This window comes from Periplaneta americana, chromosome 16, assembly GCF_040183065.1.
Source record: "Periplaneta americana isolate PAMFEO1 chromosome 16, P.americana_PAMFEO1_priV1, whole genome shotgun sequence".
Lineage (NCBI taxonomy): Eukaryota > Metazoa > Arthropoda > Insecta > Blattodea > Blattidae > Periplaneta > Periplaneta americana.
In genome coordinates this window covers 33528471-33552720 of record NC_091132.1, presented here as the reverse complement: position 1 = coordinate 33552720, position 24250 = coordinate 33528471, and the positions used below count along the sequence as shown (strand labels likewise).

The window sequence follows — 24250 nt, the reverse complement described above, 5'->3', positions numbered from 1 at the left end:
CGAAAGAGATCGGTACACGAATTCCTTTACATGGCTCTGTTTGTTGTTTCTATTATAAATTTATCATGTCATAGCTCCCATGATAGTCAATCAATCGCACTATAATTTTTTTATGCTCGACCATGCCGAAATGTAGTAATTATACACCTGGTAGCAGCCCTTTAATGCATGTCATTAAAGTACACCTATTTATTAAAGTTCAGGTTTTCGATTATTCTTGGATATGCAATCGAAAGACAACTAGGGAAATGTCACGGAGGCTGGAAATCCAATACTGTCGCAGAAGGTTATGTTCTGTTACTATAATAATTAGCATTAATTGTAAATAATATTCAAATAAATTCTATTTGTCATCTCGTTTTTCAATGTCGAATTCAATTTCAAGGTTATATCAAGATTAATTTTTATCTTACTCTCTAGATTATATCAGGTCACCGACATTCGTTTCCCGGAAAAAAATCAATACTTTCGCGTCTGCGCACATCTTACAATTTATGAGGTATGGTAGGCTATTGCACTCACTCACATAACAATAACATGAATACTTATGAATAATTTCAGGTTAGAAATATGGTCGAGCATAAAAAGTCATATGAAACTTGCCTATAATGGTAATTAAGACGCTCGTATGAAAATTATGAAACTCACTTGTGCTCGTTTCATAAACATCCTCGCGTCTTAATTACTACCATTATAGGCTCGTTGCATAACGCACTATTAATTCATAGCTTAATGTCAAGGAAAGCGTAGAAAAAAAAAATCGAAATGAAAATTTCTTGAAAAGTGAGAAAAAAAATACTAACTTCGATGTGATCTCTTCAGAATAGACATTTACACCTTCAAAAGTTGGTAAGCGGCAAACTTGTTTATTTTTCACGTTAGGTTGGGGTCAAAACGAAAGAAATGTTGAGGAAGAATGGAAATTACTTGTACTCATAAGTTTTATTAGTTTCCGAGTTTCAGCAAGTTAAACAAAGGAGTTTTTTCACTTGATGGAATCAACATTTGTCTATTGGAATCTCAACTAAAAATTCTTTCCTGAGCCTTCTTGTACTTTGACCTGAATCATTTATTCACCTTGAGCTGTTGTAAGTAGATGAATATTGTCCGCAGTGGTAAATGAAACAAGATGCCATATTTTAACACTGAATCAGGTCTACGGTAAACTTTGTTTGCCCATGTTATCTGACTAGAGATAATGGGTCTGCTATTGAAATAATGTGAGCTGAATGGCTTTGATTGGCTCTTTCATCAATGACGTCAACATAGTGTTAAGTATGGCGAGGGTGCAAAAACTCTCTAGTAAGAAGAACACAGTACCAGTAAACTTATTAAACAAAACCTGTTTATCATAACTCTTCAAAAATGCCATCTCAAGTGAAAATAATTCATATTCCTTCCATGTTTTTCTTCCAAATTGTCTTCACAGGCTATCTTAATTAGATATATTATTTTAATGTACCGAAGTACATATGATATTTCCATGCAGATGTTCTGCGTCATCATATGATGAAAGAGTAATGGAACGGAGAAAAATTCTCTCTGGCACCTGGATTTGAACCCGGGTTTTCAGCTCTACGTGCTGATGCTTCATCCACTAAGCCACACCGGATACCCACCCTGGCGTCGGACAGAATCGTCTCAGATTAAGTTCCAACTCTTGGGTTCCCTCTAGTGGCCGCCCTCTGCACTACATCATAGATATCTATGAACGTAGGACTGAAGTCCACACATGTGCTGAGGTGCACTCGTTATGAGTGATTAGTTGGCCGGAATCCAACGGAATAAGCACCGTCTTAAATCACGAAGTGATTTACGCATGTCATATATATTATTTTAATGTACTGTGCCGAAGTACATATGATATTTCCATGCAGATGTTCTGCGTCATCATATGATGAAACAGTAATGGAACGGAGAAAAATTCTCTCCGGCGCCAGGATTTGAACCCAAGTTTTCAGCTCTACGTGCTGATGCTTTATCCACTAAGCCACTGAGACGATTCTGTCCGACGCCGGGGTGGGTATCTGGTGTGGCTTAGTGGATAAAGCATCAGCACATAGAGCTGAAAACCTGGGTTCAAATCCCGCGCCGGAGAGAATTTTTCTCCGTTCCATTACTCTTTCATCATATCTTAATTAGGTTAAAGTTTTGAAATAGGTAGATGGCCTTAGAGAATATAAAGGTTAAAATAAATTTTAAATAACAGCATTCAGTGATTCCCACATGTAATAAAAAATTGTGAAAGTGAGCACATGCATCATTCTCTGTTACACCTGCTCGCCACGGTGAGGCACAGGATAGGAGCAGGACCTGAAACAAAAGAAACAGAAAAAAAACACACAAAAATTATAAACAGTTCAGTTAAGGAAGTGGGTAAAAAGTTTTAATCAATTCTGTATCGTACTTACCACAATTTCATCTTCCTTTTTCAGTGAAATTTATGTCGTTATTATTAAAATGTATAATATGCTTTTTAGTTGTAAATCTGCATGTATATAACTTTTATAAAAATCATTCATTTTGTACACAAAAAAAAAAACTGATAAAAATTCTACCGCCAATCGTTACTTCTTTCTAAAAAGAGTCAGAAAATGTCACTTCGTAATTAAAATATCTTAATTTAATAATTATTGTAAACATAAAACTTTAGCAATGCACGAATTGCAAAGTAATGGTGAAATTAAAATCGAAGCGTGATGAATGAAGAAGAAAATAAAACAATTACATGTATTCCTGCAAATGAAGTCTCCAATAAATAAAACAAAGGCGAAATCAGTGCTTTATTATGTAAACACATTTCGCGATCGTAATGACCAAACCATATGCTGAAAAAGAAGACACATACAATGCACTATGTACTCACCCCATTCTGAAAAAAAAAATACACACATAAAGAAAAACGAATACTGTACTGATATCTAATTTTACTCAAAATAACTTACACTAAGTACTCACGTTATGCTGAAAAAAAAACATAATTAACAAGCAATAAAATGATACAGAGAAAGACACACATAATTTAACATGCAGAGGCCAACATGCATTATAAATTCTAACTACAAATAATATGAAATCAGAAGACGATAGCACTGGCCTTTCGATGCGAAGCCCTGACGACAATGGCACGTGGGTCGACTGAGATGACTGCAAAATGGTAATCCAATAGAAGTAATCCAAAAATCCAGAGGAATACACTGCACTAATACACGAGCACACTTGCACAATTCACTAATCACACGAATATTTCGAATAGAGAATAAAAAAAACTGACTGCCTTATCTATCTACATATAAAATCTCGATATCAAAGACTCCTAAATCCTAAAAAGATTTAATGGATGTCCCGCAAATATTTTATGGTTGTGATTGAAAACTATTTTTACTTTTCAAATTGAACACACGTAATACGTAAAATATCACACTATTCTTCTTTACAATTATTAAATATAAGTAGTAACATACTGACTAAATGAATTCTCTAATTCCACGTACCTCTCTATATTTTCCTAGCAATTCAGGATAAATGCAAAAAACATAAAGGTTCCGCAATAAGAAATATATTTTACAAGAATTATCCCACCAGTTTATCTCATGACAAAGTTCTTTGAGTAGAGAAGTTCTTCTATGTTTATAAACATCCGATGTATTTAAATATAACATCAGGAGTACGCTAAATTAAGCCTATATATGCATAGTATCACAATATTTAAATACACAATTACTCATTTCCTTTATATTCTTATTTCTTCATTTATATGCATTTATTTATTTTATTGTTTACCTTTAATATATAAAAAAATTATTTAATTATTTATCTCTCACATTTATTTATATATATTTAATTATATTTCTTCATTACTCCACAGATTTTGTTAAGTCGCAGATCTTCTGTATTATTGCAGGATTAACATAACAATGAATGTTTCCATTATTATAATACAACTAATTAAGACACATCATCTGTATCATTGCAGGGTTCCTTACGGGTGTGTTATATTTATTATAATGAAACTAATTAACACATATCTTCTGCAGTTATTGTAAGGTAATTTCGGGAGTGTAATAATTACAGTATCATACTGAAACTAATTAACATCTGCATGATAGCAGGGTCCCTTTCGGGTGTCTTATAATTATTATACTGAAACTAATTAACACATATCATCTGCATGATTGCAGGGTCCCTTTCAGGTGTGTTATAATTATTATACTCAAACTAATTAACACACATCATCTGCATGATTGCAGGGTCCCTTTCGGGTGTGTTATAATTATTATACTAAAACTAATTAACACATATCATCTGCATGATTGCAGGGTCCATTTCGGGTCTGTTATAATTATTATAATAAACCTAATTAACATATATAATCTGCATGATTGCAGGGTCCGTATCTGGTGTGTTAAAATTATTCCACTGAAACTAATTAACACATATCATCTGCAAGATTGCAGGGTCCCTGTAGGATGTGTTATAACTATCATAATGAAACTAATTAATACATATCATCTGCATGATTGCAGGGTCCTTTTCGGGTGTGTTATAATTATTATATTAAAACCAATTACAAATGATAATCTGCATGATTGCAGGGTTCCTTTCAGGTATGTTATAATTTTATACTGAAACTAATTAACACATATCATCTGCATGATTGCAGGGTCTTTTTCAGGTATGTTATAATTATTATACTGAAACTAATTAACACATATCATCTGCAGGATTGCAGGGTCCCTTTCAGGTATGTTATAATTTTATACTGAAACTAATTAACACATATCATCTGCATGATTGCAGGGTCTTTTTCAGGTGTGTTATAATTATTATACTGAAATTAATTAACACATAACATCTGCATGATTGCAGGGTCCCTTTCGGATGTGTTATAATTATTATACTGAAACTAATTAACACCTATCAACTGCATTATTGCAGGATCCCTATCAGGTGTGTTATAATTATTATACTGAAACTAATTAACACGTATCATCTGCATGATTGCAGGGTCCCTTTCGGGTGTGTTATAATTATTATACTCAAACTAATTAACACACATCATCTGCATGATTGCAGGGTCCCTTTCGGGTGTGTTATAATTATTATACTGAAACTAATTAACACATATCATGTGCATGATTGCAGGGCCCCCTTCGGGTGTGTTATAATTATTATACTCAAACTAATTAACACATATCATCTGCATGATTGCAAGGTCCCTTTCGGGTGTGTTATAATTATTATACTGAAACTGATTAACACATATCATCTGCATGATTGCAGGGTCCCTTTCGGGTGTGTTTTAATTATTATACCGAAACTAATTAACACAAAACAACTGCATGATTGCAGGGTCCCATTCGGGTGTGTTATAATTATTACACTGAAACTAATTAACACATATCATCTGCATGATTGCAAGGCCCCTTTCGGATGTGTTATAATTATTATAATAAAATTAATTAACACTTATCATCTGCATGATTGCAGGGTCCCTTTCGGGTGTGTTATAATTATTATACTGAAACTGATTAACACATATCATCTGCATGATTGCAGGGTCCCTTTCAGATGTGTTATAATTATTATAATAAACCTAATTAACATATATAATCTGCATGATTGCAGGGTCCCTTTCTGGTGTATTAAAATTATTCCACTGAAACTAATTAACACATATCATCTGCAAGATTGCAGGGTCCCTGTCGGATGTGTTATAACTATTATAATGAAACTAATTAATACATATCATCTGCATGATTACAGGGTCCCTCTCGGGTGTGTTATGATTATTATATTAAAACCAATTAAAACTTATCATCTGCATGATTGCAGGGTCCCTTTCAGATATGTTACAATTTTATACTGAAACTAATTAATACATATCATCTGCATGATTGCAGGGTCTTTTTCAGGTGTGTTATAGTTATTATACTGAAACTAATTAACACTTATCATCTGCATGATTGCAGGGTCTTTTTCAGGTGTGTTATAATTATTATACTGAAACTAATTAACACATATCATCTGCATGATTGCAGGGTCCCTTTCGGGTGTGTTATAATTATTATACTCAAACTAATTAACACATATCATCTGCATGATTGCAGGGCCCCTTTCGGGTGTGTTATAATTATTATACTGAAACTAATTAACACCTATCAACTGCATGATTGCAGGATCCCTATCAGGTGTGTTATAATTATTATACTGAAACTAATTAACACATATCATCTGCAGGATTGCAGGGTCCCTTTCAGGTATGTTATAATTTTATACTGAAACTAATTAACACCTATCAACTGCATGATTGCAGGGTCCCTTTCAGGTGTGTTATAATTATTATACTGAAACTAATTAACACATATCATCTGCATGATTGCAGGGCCCCCTTCGGGTGTGTTATAATTATTATACTCAAACTAATTAACACATATCATCTGCATGATTGCAAGGTCCCTTTCGGGTGTGTTATAATTATTATACTGAAACTAATTAACACCTATCAACTGCATAATTGCAGGATCCCTGTCAGGTGTGTTATAATTATTATACTGAAACTAATTAACACATATCATCTGCATGATTGCAGGGACCCTTTCGGGTGTGTTATAATTATCATATTAAAAATAATTAAAACTTATCATCTGCATTATAGCAGGGTCCCTTTCGGGTGTGTTAAAATTATTATACTGATCCTAATTAACACATACCATCTGCATGATTGCAGGGTCCATTTCGGTTGTGTTATAATTATTATACCGAAACTAATTAACACATATCAACTGCATGATTTCAGGGTCCCTATCGGGTGTGTTATGATTATTACACTGAAACTAATTAACCCATATCATCTGCATGATTGAAGAGTCCCTTTCGGGTGTGTTATAATTATTATAATAAAACTAATTAACACTTATCATCTGCATGATTGCAGGGTCCCTTTCGGGTGTGTTATAATTATTATACTCAAACGAATTATCAGACATCTTCTGCATGATTGCAGGGTCCCTTTCGGGTGTGTTATAATTATTATACTCAAAGTAATTATCAGACATCCTCTGCATGATTGCAGGGTCCCTTTCGGGTGTGTTGTAATTATTATACTCAAATTAATTATCATACATCTTCTGCATGATTGCAGGGTCCCTTTCGGGTGTGTTATAATTATTATACTAACTCTAATTATCAGACATCTTCTGCATGATTGCAGGGTCCCTTTCGGGTGTGTTATAATTATTATACTCAAACTAATTATCAGATATCTTCTGCATGATTGCAGGGTCCCTTTCGGGTGTGTTATAGTTATTATACTCAAACTAATTATCAGACATCTTCTGCATGATTGCAGGGTCCCTTTCGGGTGTGTTATAATTATTATACTAACTCTAATTATCAGACATCTTCTGCATGATTGCAGGGTCCCTTTCGGGTGTGTTATAATTATTATACTCAAACTAATTATCAGATATCTTCTGCATGATTGCAGGGTCCCTTTCGGGTGTGTTATAGTTATTATACTCAAACTAATTATCAGACATCTTCTGCATGATTGCAGGGTCCCTTTCGGGTGTGTTATAATTATTATACTCAAACTAATTATCAGACATCTTCTGCATGATTGCAGGGTCCATTTCGGGTGTGTTATAATTATTATACTCAAACTAATTATCAGACATCTTCTGCATGATTGCAGCGTCCCTTTCGGGTGTGTTATAATTATTATACTCAAACTAATTATCAGACATCTTCTGCATGATTGCAGGGTCCCTTTCGGGTGTGTTATAATTATTATACTCAAACTAATTAGCAGACATCTTTTGCATGATTGCAGGGTCCCTTTCGGGTGTGTTATAATTATTATACTCAAACTAATTAGCAGACATCTTCTGCATGATTGCAGGGTCCCTTTCGGGTGTGGTATAATTATTATACTCAAACTAATTAACATATATAATCTGCATGATTGCAGGGTTCCTATCTGGTGTGATACAATTATTCCACCGAAACTAATTAACACATGTCATCTGCAAGATTGCAGGGTCCCTTTCGCATGTGTTGTAATTATTATTATATATATTATAAATGTTAAAACGAAGGAAATTACATAAAAAGGAACAACTTAGGTTCAGTAATACAAGTAGTAAAATACAACGCAGAATTCTTCCCCTTTCATTGAGAAGTCACAGTCAAATGCACAAAGCCAAAAAATAAGAAATGATAATTAAAAGTGATATTTCAATTAATGATTGATTAAAAATTGAAATATTTTTTATTTTGAAAAGTATTGGATCTAATGAGCTGAGATTTTGAATGTTACTTTCCATGTGTATATTAAACTTTTTCTCCAAATTTGAAAAAAGATTGGTCAAATAGGAAAGAAGTTCCAAAATATAGTTGAGTGTCCCCTTAAGTTTCGATGCCTAGAAATTGTATTAACACCTACGTAACCCGAGCCAGGTATGTCTTGTACGAAATGCGCAGCGGCTTCTGCGCAATGCGAAATAACGAGAGCGCTCAATCACACGCACGAACATAAACTGTAGAACATTCAAACTATTTTTTTTTTTTTTGGCTGATCTCCATCTTGTTATTTACTTAATGTTATGATTATCTTTTCTCGATCGACCGAACGATCAATAAAATCTGTTTTAATAAAACCATGTTTTATTAAAATTTAAATTTTCTGCTTGTCTTTGTACAAGAAGACCTTTGCTCCACTTCTGATAGCTACCCAATTTGTTAATAAAATGCATAGTTAATCCATTACGTTTCATTAAACGGCAATACGAAAGTGTAATCATGGAAAAGTTAAACACAAAATAAAATATAATTATGAAGAAAAGATATGAAAAAATATTAAGTACAAACGCAATTAACACATCGAAATAGAATAATTACACTATATTTTTACCTGAATTTATCCTAAAGCTAAACAGGCACGAAGAAACCAGAACTTCACAACAATAGAACGACACTGTAATTCAAACTCGGTAAACTGAAAGAGAAATGACGCAATGTTAATTAAAACAAATGTGATAGTGTTTTATATACAACTATTTTGTGTATTAATTACAAAAATAGTAATAACTAATTGCTTTTGTTCCAATATCTAGAAATTAACTATTTACCGCGCGAGCTACTTGGCGGGAAGAAATGATTTGCAGGATCTTATTTTCGCTTCTTCTCCTCTAAAGCAAATAAACCTATGTTCAAATAAAAAGGGCCTAAATTTCTTTGAATTGTAACAAAGTTAATAATTAATCAGCCTACTTTAAGAGGAGTTGCTCTGAATGTCTGGAGTGATTATTTTAAATCTGAAGTCTTGATTTTTTAACGTGGAATTATTGAACTTTTTATAAATCAAATATGGCGTGCGACATATTCAAACAGGTATACCGTTGCATGTGAAATCAAGTTTTACGTAAGTACATACATAGCATAAAATCGTAATATCTTTGTAATCATATCTTAGTTCAACCGTAATTTACTAATTATCACAGCATTATATCATCCTTTTAGCAGAAAAGTTAATTTTAAAATATATCAATACAATTATTATTTTATATCATACTGTAAATTGTACCGGTAACACATTTCATTCGATGGGATCAGGTTAAGTTTTATGTATACTGTATAGGCCTATTGTCATTCAAGCAGTAGCAAGAGTGGGTTTCTTAAATTACATAATAATTATCATACCGATTATAATTTTAAATTTGTATAACTATTTTATTTTCATAGTTAATTGGAATAAGCAAAAAATGATAGTTTCTAAAGATCTAAAAGTAAAAAAAAAATCTTACATTAAACATTTAGCCTAATATTATATGGCGTCCATATTTTACATTGTAATAACAAAGAGGATATAAAAACTCAATTTATAGTACATTGACTTCTCATAATTCAACCACGAATTTATGTGCACAAAATTTCAATATAGGAGGTAGGCCTATTCCGATCTTGTGAAAAAAACGTACTTCCATGCATATGTTGTCATCAATTTCAGTATACAAATATAACATTACATTGGAGAGCATGAATAAAATCACAAAAATTACCAGTCATAGGTCTAACAGCTCGAACTCTTAATTTTTTCGCATCTTGAACCAGCAAGTCTAAAAATTTAGACTACCTACAGATGAATGTGTGGAAAGTAATGCAATTAAGTTTAACTCTTAAAATAGCCTAGAAACAATATTTGAGGGGCGTAAACTGTAATTTTTATTTTCTTGTTATTTTATGTCCTACATAATTAAAATACACCCGTAATGTGATTGTTACGTGAAGTTACATTCTTCAGCTGTTATGTGATTGCTAGAACACGAAATCTTGATCATTCTAAAATTTACATAAGAAATCGTCGTATAGTTGTTAATTTTGTATGTATTAATGTTATAATATAATATGACATTAACATAACCTGAGCCTGCGTGGTTGCTACGCAACGAAATCGTGCTAATATTTAAGCCATACAGTAAAATCGCTGATAAATTCATTTATTTATACTAGACTAGCCGTACCCGTGCGCTCCGCTGCACCAGTTAGAAATAAATATATAGTAATTACATAATTAAAATAGGAGATTTGATCCAGGGAACATTCGTGTTTGATAGAAGGATAAATCGTTTATTATGTTACTTAATTTAAATTGTATTTAAAAAAAATAAAATGCGATCATTTTGATCCAGAGACCACTCATTTGGTCATAAAAATTATTATAGGAAATACAGGAAACGAATGCCTATCAAGTTTTCTGTGCATAAGAAGCTATTTTAATCTTATCTGTCCTCGATTGACTCAGAAGTTACTGTAATAACATTATAGCATTATGTCCATCTAGAGAAACTACACTTTCAAATGGTGAAATAATAATTAATTGTACAAATCGGTTAATTTAGTTTCCGATATTACTTCATATAAACACAGAAACGTTCTCTGCAGGCTATCTTTCATAGCTTTCGATTGTTGATGTCCAAGGCCCCTTATAGACCAAGTCATTTGTTTTTTATTTCGTTACACGGCCTTAGATGGCAGTTATTTTAATTTTAAAACTCATTTATCTCATTAAATATCAGTCCTATCAAAATTTTTCAAAGAATAAAACTTATCGCAAATTATTTTTAAAGAAACGTTTGTTATGTAACATTTTTCACAAAAATCAATAATACGCGAGATATTTCGATTTATTTAATTCAGGTCCCCTTATAACCCCCCTTTTAAATAATGTATTTTGAATGCCATATAGCCTAAAATCTAAGTTACAACGAACTTAATTTATATTCCAATTTTCATATACTCGTAAATCGGTTCAGCCATTATCGCGTAAAAAGGTAACAAACATAGAGACAGACATACAAACAAAAATTAAAAAAAAAAGCGATTTTCGGTTTCAGGGTGGTTAGTTATATATGTTAGGACCAATTATTTTTGGAAAATCGAAAATTACCAGAAAAATTTCGGCTACAGATTTATTATTAGTATAGATGACAAACCTTACAATCACGCTTGTCTTTTCCTACTAGGTTATTTAACGACATTGTATCAACTTCATACTAGGTTATTTAGCGTCGATGGAATTGGTGATAGCGAGATGGTATTTGGCGACATACAGTTCAAGTATTCGCTTAGAATTCCTTAACACTCGTCTTACAGTTGGGAAGAATTCCTAAAGAACTCAAAGAGATAATCAGCCCAAACGGGTATCGAACCCACGCCCGAGCGCAGTGCGGGATCAGCAGCTAAACGCGACCTCCTTGTCTACGCCGGTAGCTGTCAACTGTTACGTTATAATGGCGTTAATACGTGTAAGTGGTTGATTGAAACTGGAATTCTGCTTCGTTAATATGATGTGCTTTTTCATTAGCTGCTTCTAACTTAAGTGAAGACTCTCTTTACTTACACAGTCACTCCATATGTGTGTAACAATGGCTTTGATCAGCTGTAGAGGGATAGCTTGCGTCACACTTCTACATCACTGCACTTGACACAATTTCTTCGTTCTTGTCAATTTTACTTACTAAATTAAATATACAATAAATGAACAACAAACAATAGAAAACTTTAGGCCTACAGCTTGCACAAAACTGAGCTGAGGACTATCGTGTCAAATATGACAAACTGTTCACTCTTGCTGATTGGTCGCTACACGCAGAAACACACACATAACGAAATGTGGGGAAGCTAGTTTTTTTATGTAAAAGTGCAAGTATCCAGTTCCTCGATTTATCTTCTACCTTGTATAGTACAAAGTTAAAACAACCATACCAAAGTGAAATTCTTATATTTCATTTAGGCCTTTTTGTATAGTGAGGAAAGTATTCACAACATTACGTACAAACCAATTGAAGATGAAAAGATGACATTTCGAAACGTAAAAAATCTCCATTGTACCGTAAACAATTTACATGTCGATGGCTCAGAACGAGACTGTTACAACTAAAAAATAGTGATTTTTCAGTAGAGTCATTTAAAATTTTCTATTCTATATGGCAAATCAGAGAATCATGGCACAACAATGTGCATTTATGTCCCACTAGGAAATTTGTAGAATTTTAACACTTTCACATAGCATTGTTCTCAATTCAATTGTTCAAATGATGGTAATAACTCAAAAAGTGAATTTTTTTAGTTGTAACAGTCTCGTTCTGAGCCATCGATGTGTTGGGATTGCCATAATATTTATATTATTTATTTATTTACTTATTTGTTTGTATGTTTGCTTGCTCGATCGATCGTCTATTTATGTTGTGAATCATAGAAACTACCGTAATTTTTTCAGTTCACTTCATATCAACTCTTGCGGTGGAACAACGGCCCTAAATATTACCAAGCGAAAATAACAATACGGAATTAACAGTTTAAAGAACAGTGTATTCGACTGTATTTTTGCCTAATATCAATTAACAAAATAATCATTATTAATGTTCAACATTTGTTACGAAGTTTAAAAGTAACTGTTATTAACATGCAGTTTCAGTGATCGTTTCTTGTGATGATCTCGTCAAGGGAGTTACGTGGTCAGTGATTGCGATGTAACCAGGAGTGCAGTCATGCCAAGCCGGGCGAGGACGCCGGCCCCAGTATTTTTTTTCTGCAACCTGGCAGCGCTCTGCTTCTTTATTTCTACTTTTTGAAGTAACAATTGTCTTACTTGCTTTTACTTACTGAACTTTGTAGTTTATAAGTATGGAGTCCACACCTGTGGAGTAACGGTTAACTCGTCTGGCTGCGAAACCAGAAGGCCCTGGTTCGAGTCCCGGTTGGGGCAAGTTACCTGGTTGAGGATTTTTCCGGGGTTTTCCCTCAACCCAATTTGAGCAAATGCTGGGTAACTTTCAGTGCTGGACCCCGTACTCATTTCACCGGCATTATCACCTTCCTCTCTTTCAGACGCTAAATAACCTAAGATGTTCATACAGCGTCGTAAAATAACCTATTACTATCTTTATGGAGTAGTGGTAAATAGCAGCGGCATTAATAATAATAATAATAATAATAATAATAATAATAATAATAATAATAATAATAATAATACTTACAAATGGCTTTTAGAGAACCTGGAGGTTCATTGCCGCCCTCACATAAGCCCGCCATCGCTCCCTATACTGAGCAAGATTAATCCAGTCCCTACCATCATATCCCACCTCACTCAAATCCATTTCATATTATCTCCCATCTACGTCTCGACCTCCCAAAAGGTCTTTTTCCCTCTGACCTCCCAACTAACACTCTATATGCATTTCTAGATTCGCCCATTCGCCCATCTCAAACGTCTGAATTTAATGTTCCTAATTATGTTAGGTGAAGAATACAATGCGTGCAGTTCTGCGTTGTGTAACTTCCTCCATTCTCCTGTAACTTCATTCCTCTAAGCCTCAAATAATTTCCTAAGCACCTTAATCTCAAACATCCTTAGCCTCTGTTCCCACCTCAAAGTAAGAGTCCAAGTTTCACAATCATACATAACAACCGGTAATACGGATAACTGTTTTGTAAATTATAATTTTCAGGTTTTTTGAGGGCAGACTGGATGACAAAAGCTTCTCATCCGATTAATAACAGGCATTTCTCATATTTATTCTGCGTTTAATTTCCTCTCGAGTGCCATTTATATTTATTTTGTTACTGTTTCTCCGAGATATTAGAATTTTTCCACCTTTTCAAACGATACATTTCCAGTTTTTATATTTATATTTCGTGCTATTTTCTGGTCACGAGACGTCATCATATACTTTATCTTTTCGAGGTTTACTTCCAAACCTCTCTCTTTACTTGCTTCAAGTAAAATTTCCGTGTTTTTCCTAATAGTTTGTGGATTTTTCCCTAACATATTCACGTCATCCGTATAAACAAGCAGCTGATGTAACCCGTTCAATTCCAAATCCTCTCTGTTATCCTGAACTTTCTTGATCTAAATGAGGGGTTGGAAAGCAATGGTGGATTGTTAATGTTTAGGTGAGGGGTTTGGACTTTTTCCATTGCTGGTTGTCACAATAAAAAATTAAGACAACGTTTCGAAGGGTGGTTCTCCCTTCGTCTTCAGGTGGAAGGAAGTAGGGAAGAGAAAAAACCTATTGTTGGGATCGTTACGTACAGATTTTCTGTATGACTGATCAGAATAGAATACAGAATAGGAAGTAGGGAAGAGAAAAAACCTATTGTTGGGATCGTTACGTACAGATTTTCTGTATGACTGATCAGAATAGAATACAGAATAGGAAGTAGGGAAGAGAAAAAACGATCCCAACAATAGGTTTTTCTCTTCCCTACTTCCTTCCACCTGAAGACGAAGGGAGAACCACCCTTCGAAACGTTGTGTCTTAATTTTTGATTGTGACAACCAGCAATGGAAAAAGTCCAAACCCCTCACCTAAACACTGAACTTTCTTAATGACATTTTCTAGAGCAATGTTAAAAAGTAAAGGTGGTGGTGCATCTCCTTGCTTTAACCCATAATAATAATGATGACAATAATAATAATAATAATAATAATAATAATAATAATAATAATAATAATAATAATAATAATAATAATAATAATAAAGTTTTCGCGATGCGCGCTGATACTATTTTATTTACAAGTATAATATATCCTTGGATATAACTGTTGATAATGTATAAATTCTTAATAAAGGAAACTTCCCAAAATAAAACTGTTATGAGCGGGAACAAGTTGATAAAATTGGGTTGTAGTAGTGGCAGTGAAACTAATAGCTCATGTTCATCATCACTGCAAGGATCAACGAAGGGTGAATGGAAAACGATAGTGCATAAGCCATACAGTAAGAGTTTTCAACAATTTTGGGTCAAGCAATTTCCATGGGTATCCCAGACCACATATGAAAGATTGATGAGTCATATGGACTTTGTAGGCAACAACAGTTTCACTATGCTGCCATCTAGCGACAGTAGAAGAAGTACGTTATGACTCCCATTTGAATTGCATGGATGGAGCAACTGTACTTCCATCTAGCCGTTGTTACTAATCAACAGTGGCGATCCTAGTGGTTGTTCTCTTCTACATGTTTTAACATGGGGTTGGCCAATATGTGAGCCATTGAGAGCAGAAATGGTTTAAGTAAAAATTGGGTAATTAGCTTTAAAGTAAAAGTTCTGTAAATTACAGCGCAAAGTAACAATTAATATGTCCTTCGTGCTATCCACTGACTACTAATAGTTTAAATAAATTGAATATTAATTGCTACTTTGCGCTGTATTTTACAGAATTTTTACTTTAACCCTCATTACCCATTTTTAACTTACACCACTTCTGCTCTCAGCGGCTCATGTTTTACTGTGTGATCAGGTGTATTATATGAAAAATCAGATGATGTTATTTTCTGAAAACTATGAAGGGACTTCTTACAGAAACAGCGGTTAAAATTTTTCGGATTTTTGTACCCTGCCCCTTACCTCTCCAATATTTCAAAGAAGTCGGCGCCTATGGGTTTTAAGATACTACTGCTTTTTTTTTGTACCGCTTATTGTGCTGTTCTGTGAATGTGTGTCGCCGCGCTATTGTACGAATACAGCACGCTGTATCTTTTTTTTACTTCGTTATTTAACGACGCTGTGTCAACTACGAAGTTATTTAGCGTCGATGGGATTGGTGATAGCGAGATGATATTTGGCGAGATGAGGTCGAGGATTCGCCATAGATTACCTGACATTTACCTTACGGTTGGGGAAAACCTCGGAAAAAACCCAACCAGGTAATCAGCCCAAGCGGGAATCGAACCCGCGCCCGAGCGCAACTCCGGATCGGCAGGCAAGCGCCTTAACAGACCGACCGGTGGCTCTCTGTATCGTGCACTTAACCCTGACTATGGTAATGATGGCAATGTTGAATAGAAATTGTTGTAATGATGTAATTGTAAAGTATGCCTAGGTTAGAAATAGTCTGGGACATTTTTGGTTTGTGTGAATTTTTTAATTTTTCCAGATTAATATATTTTTAATGCGCAAACCAATAAGTTTTGTTGATGATCATTTCTAGAAGGGATATAGGCCTATTAGTGATAAATGTGTTTAACTTTTGAGAGATTGAATCTGAACTGGTTTTAAATTGATTTATGACAGTTTTTTTTAAATGTTTAAGTAGTTTATTGGACTCATAAATTTTACGAAGCATTATTTCTGTTTTATATGCAGAAAAATTGTTGTCGACTTGTATTGTAAAATGTTCCGAGGTATTATTATTATTATTATTATTATTATTATTATTATTATTATTTATTATTATAAACCAAATCCCTGATCTGATCAGGGGTAAACTATATGGCTATCACCTTCCAACTCATGATGTAATATATATTTTTTATTTTAACCTGCCTAGTCTCGAAGCATTTTATTCAGAACTTCAGATTAAACCATTTGCGTCAGCAGTTCAGAATTCCCATTTCCTGCCCCTGTTTTGAGAAAATACATAATTAATTATTTATTATCGCAACGTTGGTTGTGCTGTAATAACTCTTGTGAGAAATTTTGAATTAGACATTCATTGGTGAGAAAATTCGACGCTGGTGTCCTGGCAACCCTGAGCAATTCGCGCTTCTTGCTTAGAAAATGGCGACACAAGAAGCGGTTAGGAAAGTTGTGAGACATGTAAAACCAATCTTGTCTGTTGATCGAGGTGAAGCCAGGAAACGAGTTTTTAACTTATATAAAGCATGGTATAGACAAATTCCTTATGTAGGTACGTATCTGGATTTTAAAATAATGAAACTTGTGAATAGTGATGAATCGTTGCTTCTGGTAAATGTAGCGAAGTTACAAGAATAACATGTTTACTAAGTATATAATTCAGTCTATAATTAAAAGGATACAGAAACGCGAGTAAATTTACTTGGTTCTTAAAATTAAGACTTCGTATTTTGTGCTACTAGATTAGTGATTTTATGGTCCCAATAGCAAACTTGGTTTTGGCGTACTTTACGTAATTAATGGCGGATAGCATCTGTTCTCTGCAAATGTAGGTGATTACTAATTTGGAGCTACCGTTAATGGCTGTTATACCACCAGTAGACATTTTCAGAATAAATAGTTATGGAAGTATACAATAAAACGGGCGGAAAAGCTTCAAAACTGCGCACCACTTAACGGTCACCACGATCCCTCGCGAACCCCCAAACATTCAATTGCTGCGATCGGGTGCTATTTCACATGACGTATATCTACTTGAAATTTTAATAATGGTTAGTTGTTGCGCATGTAGTATAATAGCTAAACTGAAATCTGAGGTTAATTTTGTGACCTTTCATATGTAAACACTAAATTGTAAAGCCAGGTACTCCGGTATTGTGCATTTGTTTAAAAAATTATATTTTCTCATACGTAAATGGATGAGGAGGTAACAGGAGTGTTAAATAGATTATTATATAAAGTGTACATTTTACTATATACAGTAGAACCTCTATTATCCGTGCTAATGAAGGGGATGAACTGAACGGTTAATCGGAAAAATCGGATAATCCGTACCATAAAAGATTTTCGTGAATTAAGTCAATAATGCTTACACTTTCGTAATTTCCTCCGAGTCTTGTATTTAACACACTAGTTAGTGGATCAGAAGTTCTTCAAAGTAAATCTGATTGTCAAAGGCCAAACAAACTCCTTGTTATGGTTGTTTGTGGTAAGATAGGAATAGTGGAGGTCTCATATTGTGAATTTATGTACTTTGAACACTTTATTCTTGATTATTCTCGAGCACAGAATAATATATTCTGATGCGGAATGAGCCACAGTTTCTCTTTCCAAATCACTCAATTATTTGCACTTTTTTTCAATACTTACCACAACACGTTTTGTTTTAACATCCTGGAAGACATTTTATATAGAAGTTGTACAGTACGGCAACTCGAACAGTACACCATATTGTGTAAGGCTTAAGACTTGTAATGACTAATACATTAGGGAAAATTTCAGTACACGGATTCCTCACTGACAATTATATCTTAAAATACTAAAAAGAGTAGATTTGTCTGCATTTGTCGAATGCGCATCATCATGCTTATGAAAAGTCACCTTTCAGTGCCAATAATTTATTTTGTGTGCACAAGGTTGGAATTTTGAAGTATGAGGGAAAGGAAAAAATCCGTGTTCTTAAATTTATCCTATTTTCTAGTGGCTCATAAATATTGGATCTTTACCGTTAATAAATATACAGTAGAACCCCGATTATCCATCACTCCATTAACCGATTAGCAGATTATCCAACTGTCTTTCGCTTCTTTTTTTTTTCTACAGAAATACAGTATATGAAGTACTATGACACTTTATATTAGTACGTATTTTTTTGTAGAGAGTGTTATTAATGTATGGATAAACTCCAGAACATGGATTGCACCCTTTCCCTCTTACTTCAAAATTCCAACCTTGTGCACACAAAATAAATTATTGGCACTGAAAAGTGCCTTTTCGTAAATATAATGATGTGCATTCGACAAACGCAGACAAATCTGCTCTTTTTAGTATTTTAAGACATAATTTGGTAGGTGCAATCCATGTTCTAAAATTTTCCCGGTGCGCTTAACAGGGGCAGCGGCATTTCCTCTAAGGTTAGAGCTCAGTTTAGGTGTGAGTATATTAATCGAAAATTAGGGGCTAGAAAATATTGAGAATATGACGCATGTTTATATGACATTTTTTCCGATTAATACACACACACCTAAACTGGGCTCTAACCATAGGGGAAATGCCGCTGCTCCTGTTCGGAAGTGTGCCCGAGATGTTTCTGGAGTTTCTGCATAGGAATTAACAACCATCAATTTTAAGTAGTGTTGGGAGGAAATTAAACGCAGAATATGTATGGGAAATGCCTGCTATTATTCGGTTGAAAAGCTTTTGTCATGTAGTCTGCTTTAAAAAAAAATTGAAAGTTGGAATTTATAAAACAGTCATAGGTTATTACTAATTCTGTATTGTTATGATTATGAAACTTCGATTCTGACTTTGAGAGTAACAGAGGTTAAGTATATTCGAGAGTAAGGTGCTTAGGAAAATATTTGGGACTAAGAGGGATGAAGTTACAGGAGAATGGGGAAAGTTACAGAATACAGAACTGCACACGTTATATTCTTCACCTAACATAATTAGGAACATTAAATCCAGACATTTGAGATGGGCAGGACATGTAGCACTTATGGGTGAATCCAGAAATGCATATAGAGTGTTAGTTGGCAGACCTGAGGGAAAAGGACCTTTGGGGAGGCCGAGACTTTTATGAGATTTGAGGGGGTTGGGATATTATAGTAGGGACTGGATTAGTCTTGCTCAGTCCACACCTGTGGAGTAATGGTCAGCGTGTCTGGCCGCGAAACCAGGTGCCCCGGGTTCGAATCCCGGTCGGGGCAAGTTACCTGGCTAAGTTTTTTTCTGGGGGTTTCCCTCAACTCAATATGATCAAATGCTGGGTAACTTTCGGTGCTGGACCCAAGACTCATTTCACCGACATTATCACTTTCATCTCATTCAGATGCTAAATAACCTAAGATGTTGATAAAGCGTCGTAAAATAACCTACTTAAAAAAAGTAAGTTGGTAATACTTTTTATGTAATATATATTCATATATTCAGACACCTTACCTTACCTTACCTTACCTTACCTTCCGATCGTAACAGGCCAAAAGGCGTAATACTTGCAAGGAAGATGATGATGATGATGATGATGATGATTATTATTATTATTATTATTATTATTATTATTATTATTTTACTTGCTCATTGCCATTATCTATGTATGTGCAATAAATGTTAACTAGAAAAGCAACTGTTGTAGGAACAACACTTTTGCTGTAATCTTTTGTTTTGCAATTCTGTATTTGTATCAGCTAATTTAAGCTAATGTTTTCATTGTCATATCAGGTACAATTATTACTTATCTTCATTTTTTAATTTAGTGATGGACTACGATATTCCAAAATCTGTAGAGCAGTGCCGAGCCAAACTTAGAGAAGAATTTGAGAAAAATCGACACATCACCGATATTAGAGTAATAGACATGCTGGTCATTAAGGTATTTACTAATAGTTGTTTCATATTAAGTTATTTTTAAAATTAATATTTAATTAAACTTAGTTTAAAAGTATATTCTCAATATTTATTTAACAATATAGAACATAAAATTAATTAGTTGTCAACTACAATAATGTTAACTCCTAGAACGTAACTTATAAAATATTCTGGTTAATTCACACAATATAGTTCACTACGCTGTCTGAAATTCCTTACATTGATTTGACATTGGCTAATTCTCAAACTTTGTTTTTGAAGGGAAGTTGAGGAATTTTAACCTTAGATGTTTCACATTAGATATTCATTACTTTTTCGTACGAAATATAGAGAGAAATTATTGATTGCGAGTCATTTTCAGCAAGCTGCTTCTGTCTACCCAGCAATTAATGGGATGGATTTTGTTCATACTCAATATCTACAAGCCAATTCAGTTGGGGCTGATACACGTGAAATATAATATTTACACAGAAATTAGTGGATCTTCATTCGAAATTAATGACATTTACTCAAAATCGACTCCTATATTGTTTCTTACATGAGATGAAACTATGAATGAAGTAATGTAGGCAGTATGACTCCAGAAATGTTCATGCCAGAGACATTTTTTTTTACCTAAACCATCACACGTAGACCTACAGATTTATTTGCAGGAACTTTTGACGAAATATGTGAAAATATGGTAATGTAAGTTAACGACTAGAAACCTAACTTCTACAGCACATTTTCAATGTTATTTCATTAGTGAGGAGGAAAATGATTGATTTGAAAGTAGGAAGGTCTGCTAATCAATCTGTAATGTGTGGAAGTTTAAAAAAAAAATTGGACTGTCAGCATAATTTGAAAACTATGTGTAGATTTACTTCTTAAATATTATACTATTGTCTGTTAATATAATAATTGGAGTGTCAGCATAATTTGAAAACTGTCTATAGATTTTCTTCTTAAATATGTTGTCTGTCAGCATAATTTAAAATCTGTCCTATAAGCTAATCGTGTGTGTAGTATATTAGTGATATTTTCAATTTGATTACAATTATTCTACTCTTGTTTATGTTGTACTTACAGTATTGTAACTTTATTTCAGGGTCAAATGGAACTCAAAGAAACTGTTGAAATATGGAAGCAGAAAGGTCATGTGATGTCATACTTCAAGGAAACTATTGAGCCAAAACCAACAGACTTTTTATCGAAGTTCTTTGCAGGACATGAGTGAAGTACAGACATTTGAGGATTAAATTATTTCAGTTAATGCAATTAGAAATATTTCCTGGATGTGAAAAAGTTAGCCTTCTAGTGTACATATATTGTTATATAGAATTTACGGAGAAATAAATTTTTGTTCATTTCATTCTTCATTAATTTCAACGTTATTGATAACTATAGGCAGGGATAAATAATGAAAGTGTCATAGGTTGTGTTATTTCTTACATTAACAAAGGAGGTAGACAAAAATTTTATTGCTGAAACATCCTATTTGCATTTGGGATTTTCTGCTGTAAATGGTTTTACACTGTAGTAGTAGAGTGCTGAGTAGACATCGGGGTTGGGAAGTTTTGAAATTAGGGCAAAAACGTATTACGGCGAACACCAGTAGGGGAAGTTATCCCCATCTGCGCCGCTTGGCACCTTGCTCGCATGCTCTCTCTCTCTACTATCTGTCCTGCTTCGATGGATCACTGCCTACCACAATGTAATATGCATTAGACAACTGTCCACAACCACAATGCAATACGCATTAGACAATACACATTAGACAACTGTCCACAACCACAATGCAATACGCATTAGACAGTACGCATTAGACAACTGTCCACAACATGTACTGACACAACACAACACAATGTAATATGGTTTTCATTAAACATCACTCACCTGTTAAATTTGCACGTCCTTGAAGTAACACAATAGTCTTTTTTTCCCACAGATTGGACACTCGTAATGACTAGCAAGTAGTCCATGCTCCTCACAGTACCTTACTGTATCCGCCTTCAAATTCTCCCTGGACATTTTCAGGAAGAAGTACACGTCTTCGGTACAGATCATCATTACACGTGGTTACGTCTGTACACGAAGTTGGACATGGACACAATGAAGCTCCACCAGCGCGTAAACACTTATGCCACCCCCGTAGTCAACCCCAACCAAGCAACATTCACAAGCCCACCAGTTTCTACCCACGCTATTCGGCCATTTTCCCCTTCTACAATACGTTATGGCAGTTCCCTTAAAAAAAAATAGATTCATTTTCCCTTCTACCCCAACTCGCCTCGGTAGCTGAGAGGTCTAAAGCGTGCGTTTAGGTTTAATTACGAACTTTCTCGGATCGAATCTCCCCTCCTGCGAAGTCGTAAGAAAAAAAAAAGAGAGACATGAAGCAAGGAACAGAGAAGGAGAGAGAGAGAGATAGAGAGACTGACAGGACGAAGTTCCTCTTTTGCTTCATAGATGTCGTTACTCTTTTTGTTCCACTTTCCTACACTAGATGTCACCCCACCCTAAACCCCTATTTCCACTCTTTCCCGCTAGGGTGTGTGGTGAGCTTGTAGGGGAAAAGTGGAAAGGGGACGTGGGCGGAGCTTTGCGTTCGCCGTATTACGTTTTTCCCGAAATTAGGATAGTTGTATCCTTTGTAATTAAAATTAATTTTGAGTGGATTATGGTGCTGCAGAAAACACAGCAACAACTACAGAGCATTTAGCTTTGCTCTTGACCAGGAACACAAACATCAGACATGTTTGCATGGCCGGTAATTATGGATCTGTAACCTCCTGCATATTTTTTCTCAGAATACTTCAATTTATAATTAATAGATGCATATAATTATTATATTTTTATTTCACGAGTACTAATTTGTGTTGTAGTTCATACTGGTGTCATCTACATTCACTCATACCAGACATCTTTTGATGAAATTGTTATTTAAAAGCTGTATTTACATAATTCTTGCATTTCTCTTTTTATATTGTCTCCAAGTGTGTCTATAATATGAAGGTTATTTCTATATACTACTGTTATTTTTTAAGATTGCTAAAGGTGTGGACAATAGTTTCATCAAAAGATGTCTGGAATGTTTAATTACAAACGAATGCCACTTTGAACAACGTCTATAACACAGGTTAGTACTCATTACGAAGTAAAACCATAATTGTATGCAATTGTATAATGGTCTACTGAGCTGAGCTTAAGAATTATTTTTACAAATCCTGGTCATCATATATTGCACGAATCAAAACATTTCTTCATTTGTACAGCCAAATTATATTTATCATTACTGGATGTTATGACTGTGAACTGACTGATACTTGATTATGAATATAGACAAAACATGACTTTCTTTCTTCCCCTCTTCTACTCCTGTGTTTATGTACTAATAGGTTGTCTCTCAACATTTCTGGTCTTCTCTCCTGATATTGGCTTACATTTAAACTCACTTTAGAGGTTGGGGCATCTGGACGTCAAAGTTATGTTACCCCGATATAATACAATTGAATGACTACGAATGATTGTGTGGCATCAGGAGAGATCTTAAATCTAAACTTAACCTAAAGTCCAGACCATGGATGAACATGGAAACAACAATTCTCTGTAAGGAAAAATTCCTGTGCTTTAACTGTGACACGAGCCCGGGATGTCATGAACTGTAGTCAGAAGCTCTGACCACTAGATTCTTTCGCAATTTAGAGTGGCACATAATTCACTTTATCAGAATAAATATCAACACAATATTCGCCCTAGA

The 24250-nt window shown here is 34.3% G+C and overlaps 1 protein-coding gene across 1 annotated transcript; it reads left to right on the top strand.

Moving 5' to 3' along the window:
- Nucleotides 1-17038: 17038 nt before the first annotated feature.
- ND-B14 (NADH dehydrogenase (ubiquinone) B14 subunit) lies at nucleotides 17039-21862 on the top strand. The gene is made up of 3 exons (XM_069812859.1): nucleotides 17039-17197; nucleotides 20400-20515; nucleotides 21599-21862. Exons 1-3 carry the CDS (start codon nucleotides 17068-17070, stop codon nucleotides 21725-21727), a joined length of 375 nt encoding a protein of 124 aa, XP_069668960.1. The 5' UTR covers nucleotides 17039-17067; the 3' UTR covers nucleotides 21728-21862.
- The last annotated feature ends 2388 nt before the right edge of the window (nucleotides 21863-24250 follow it).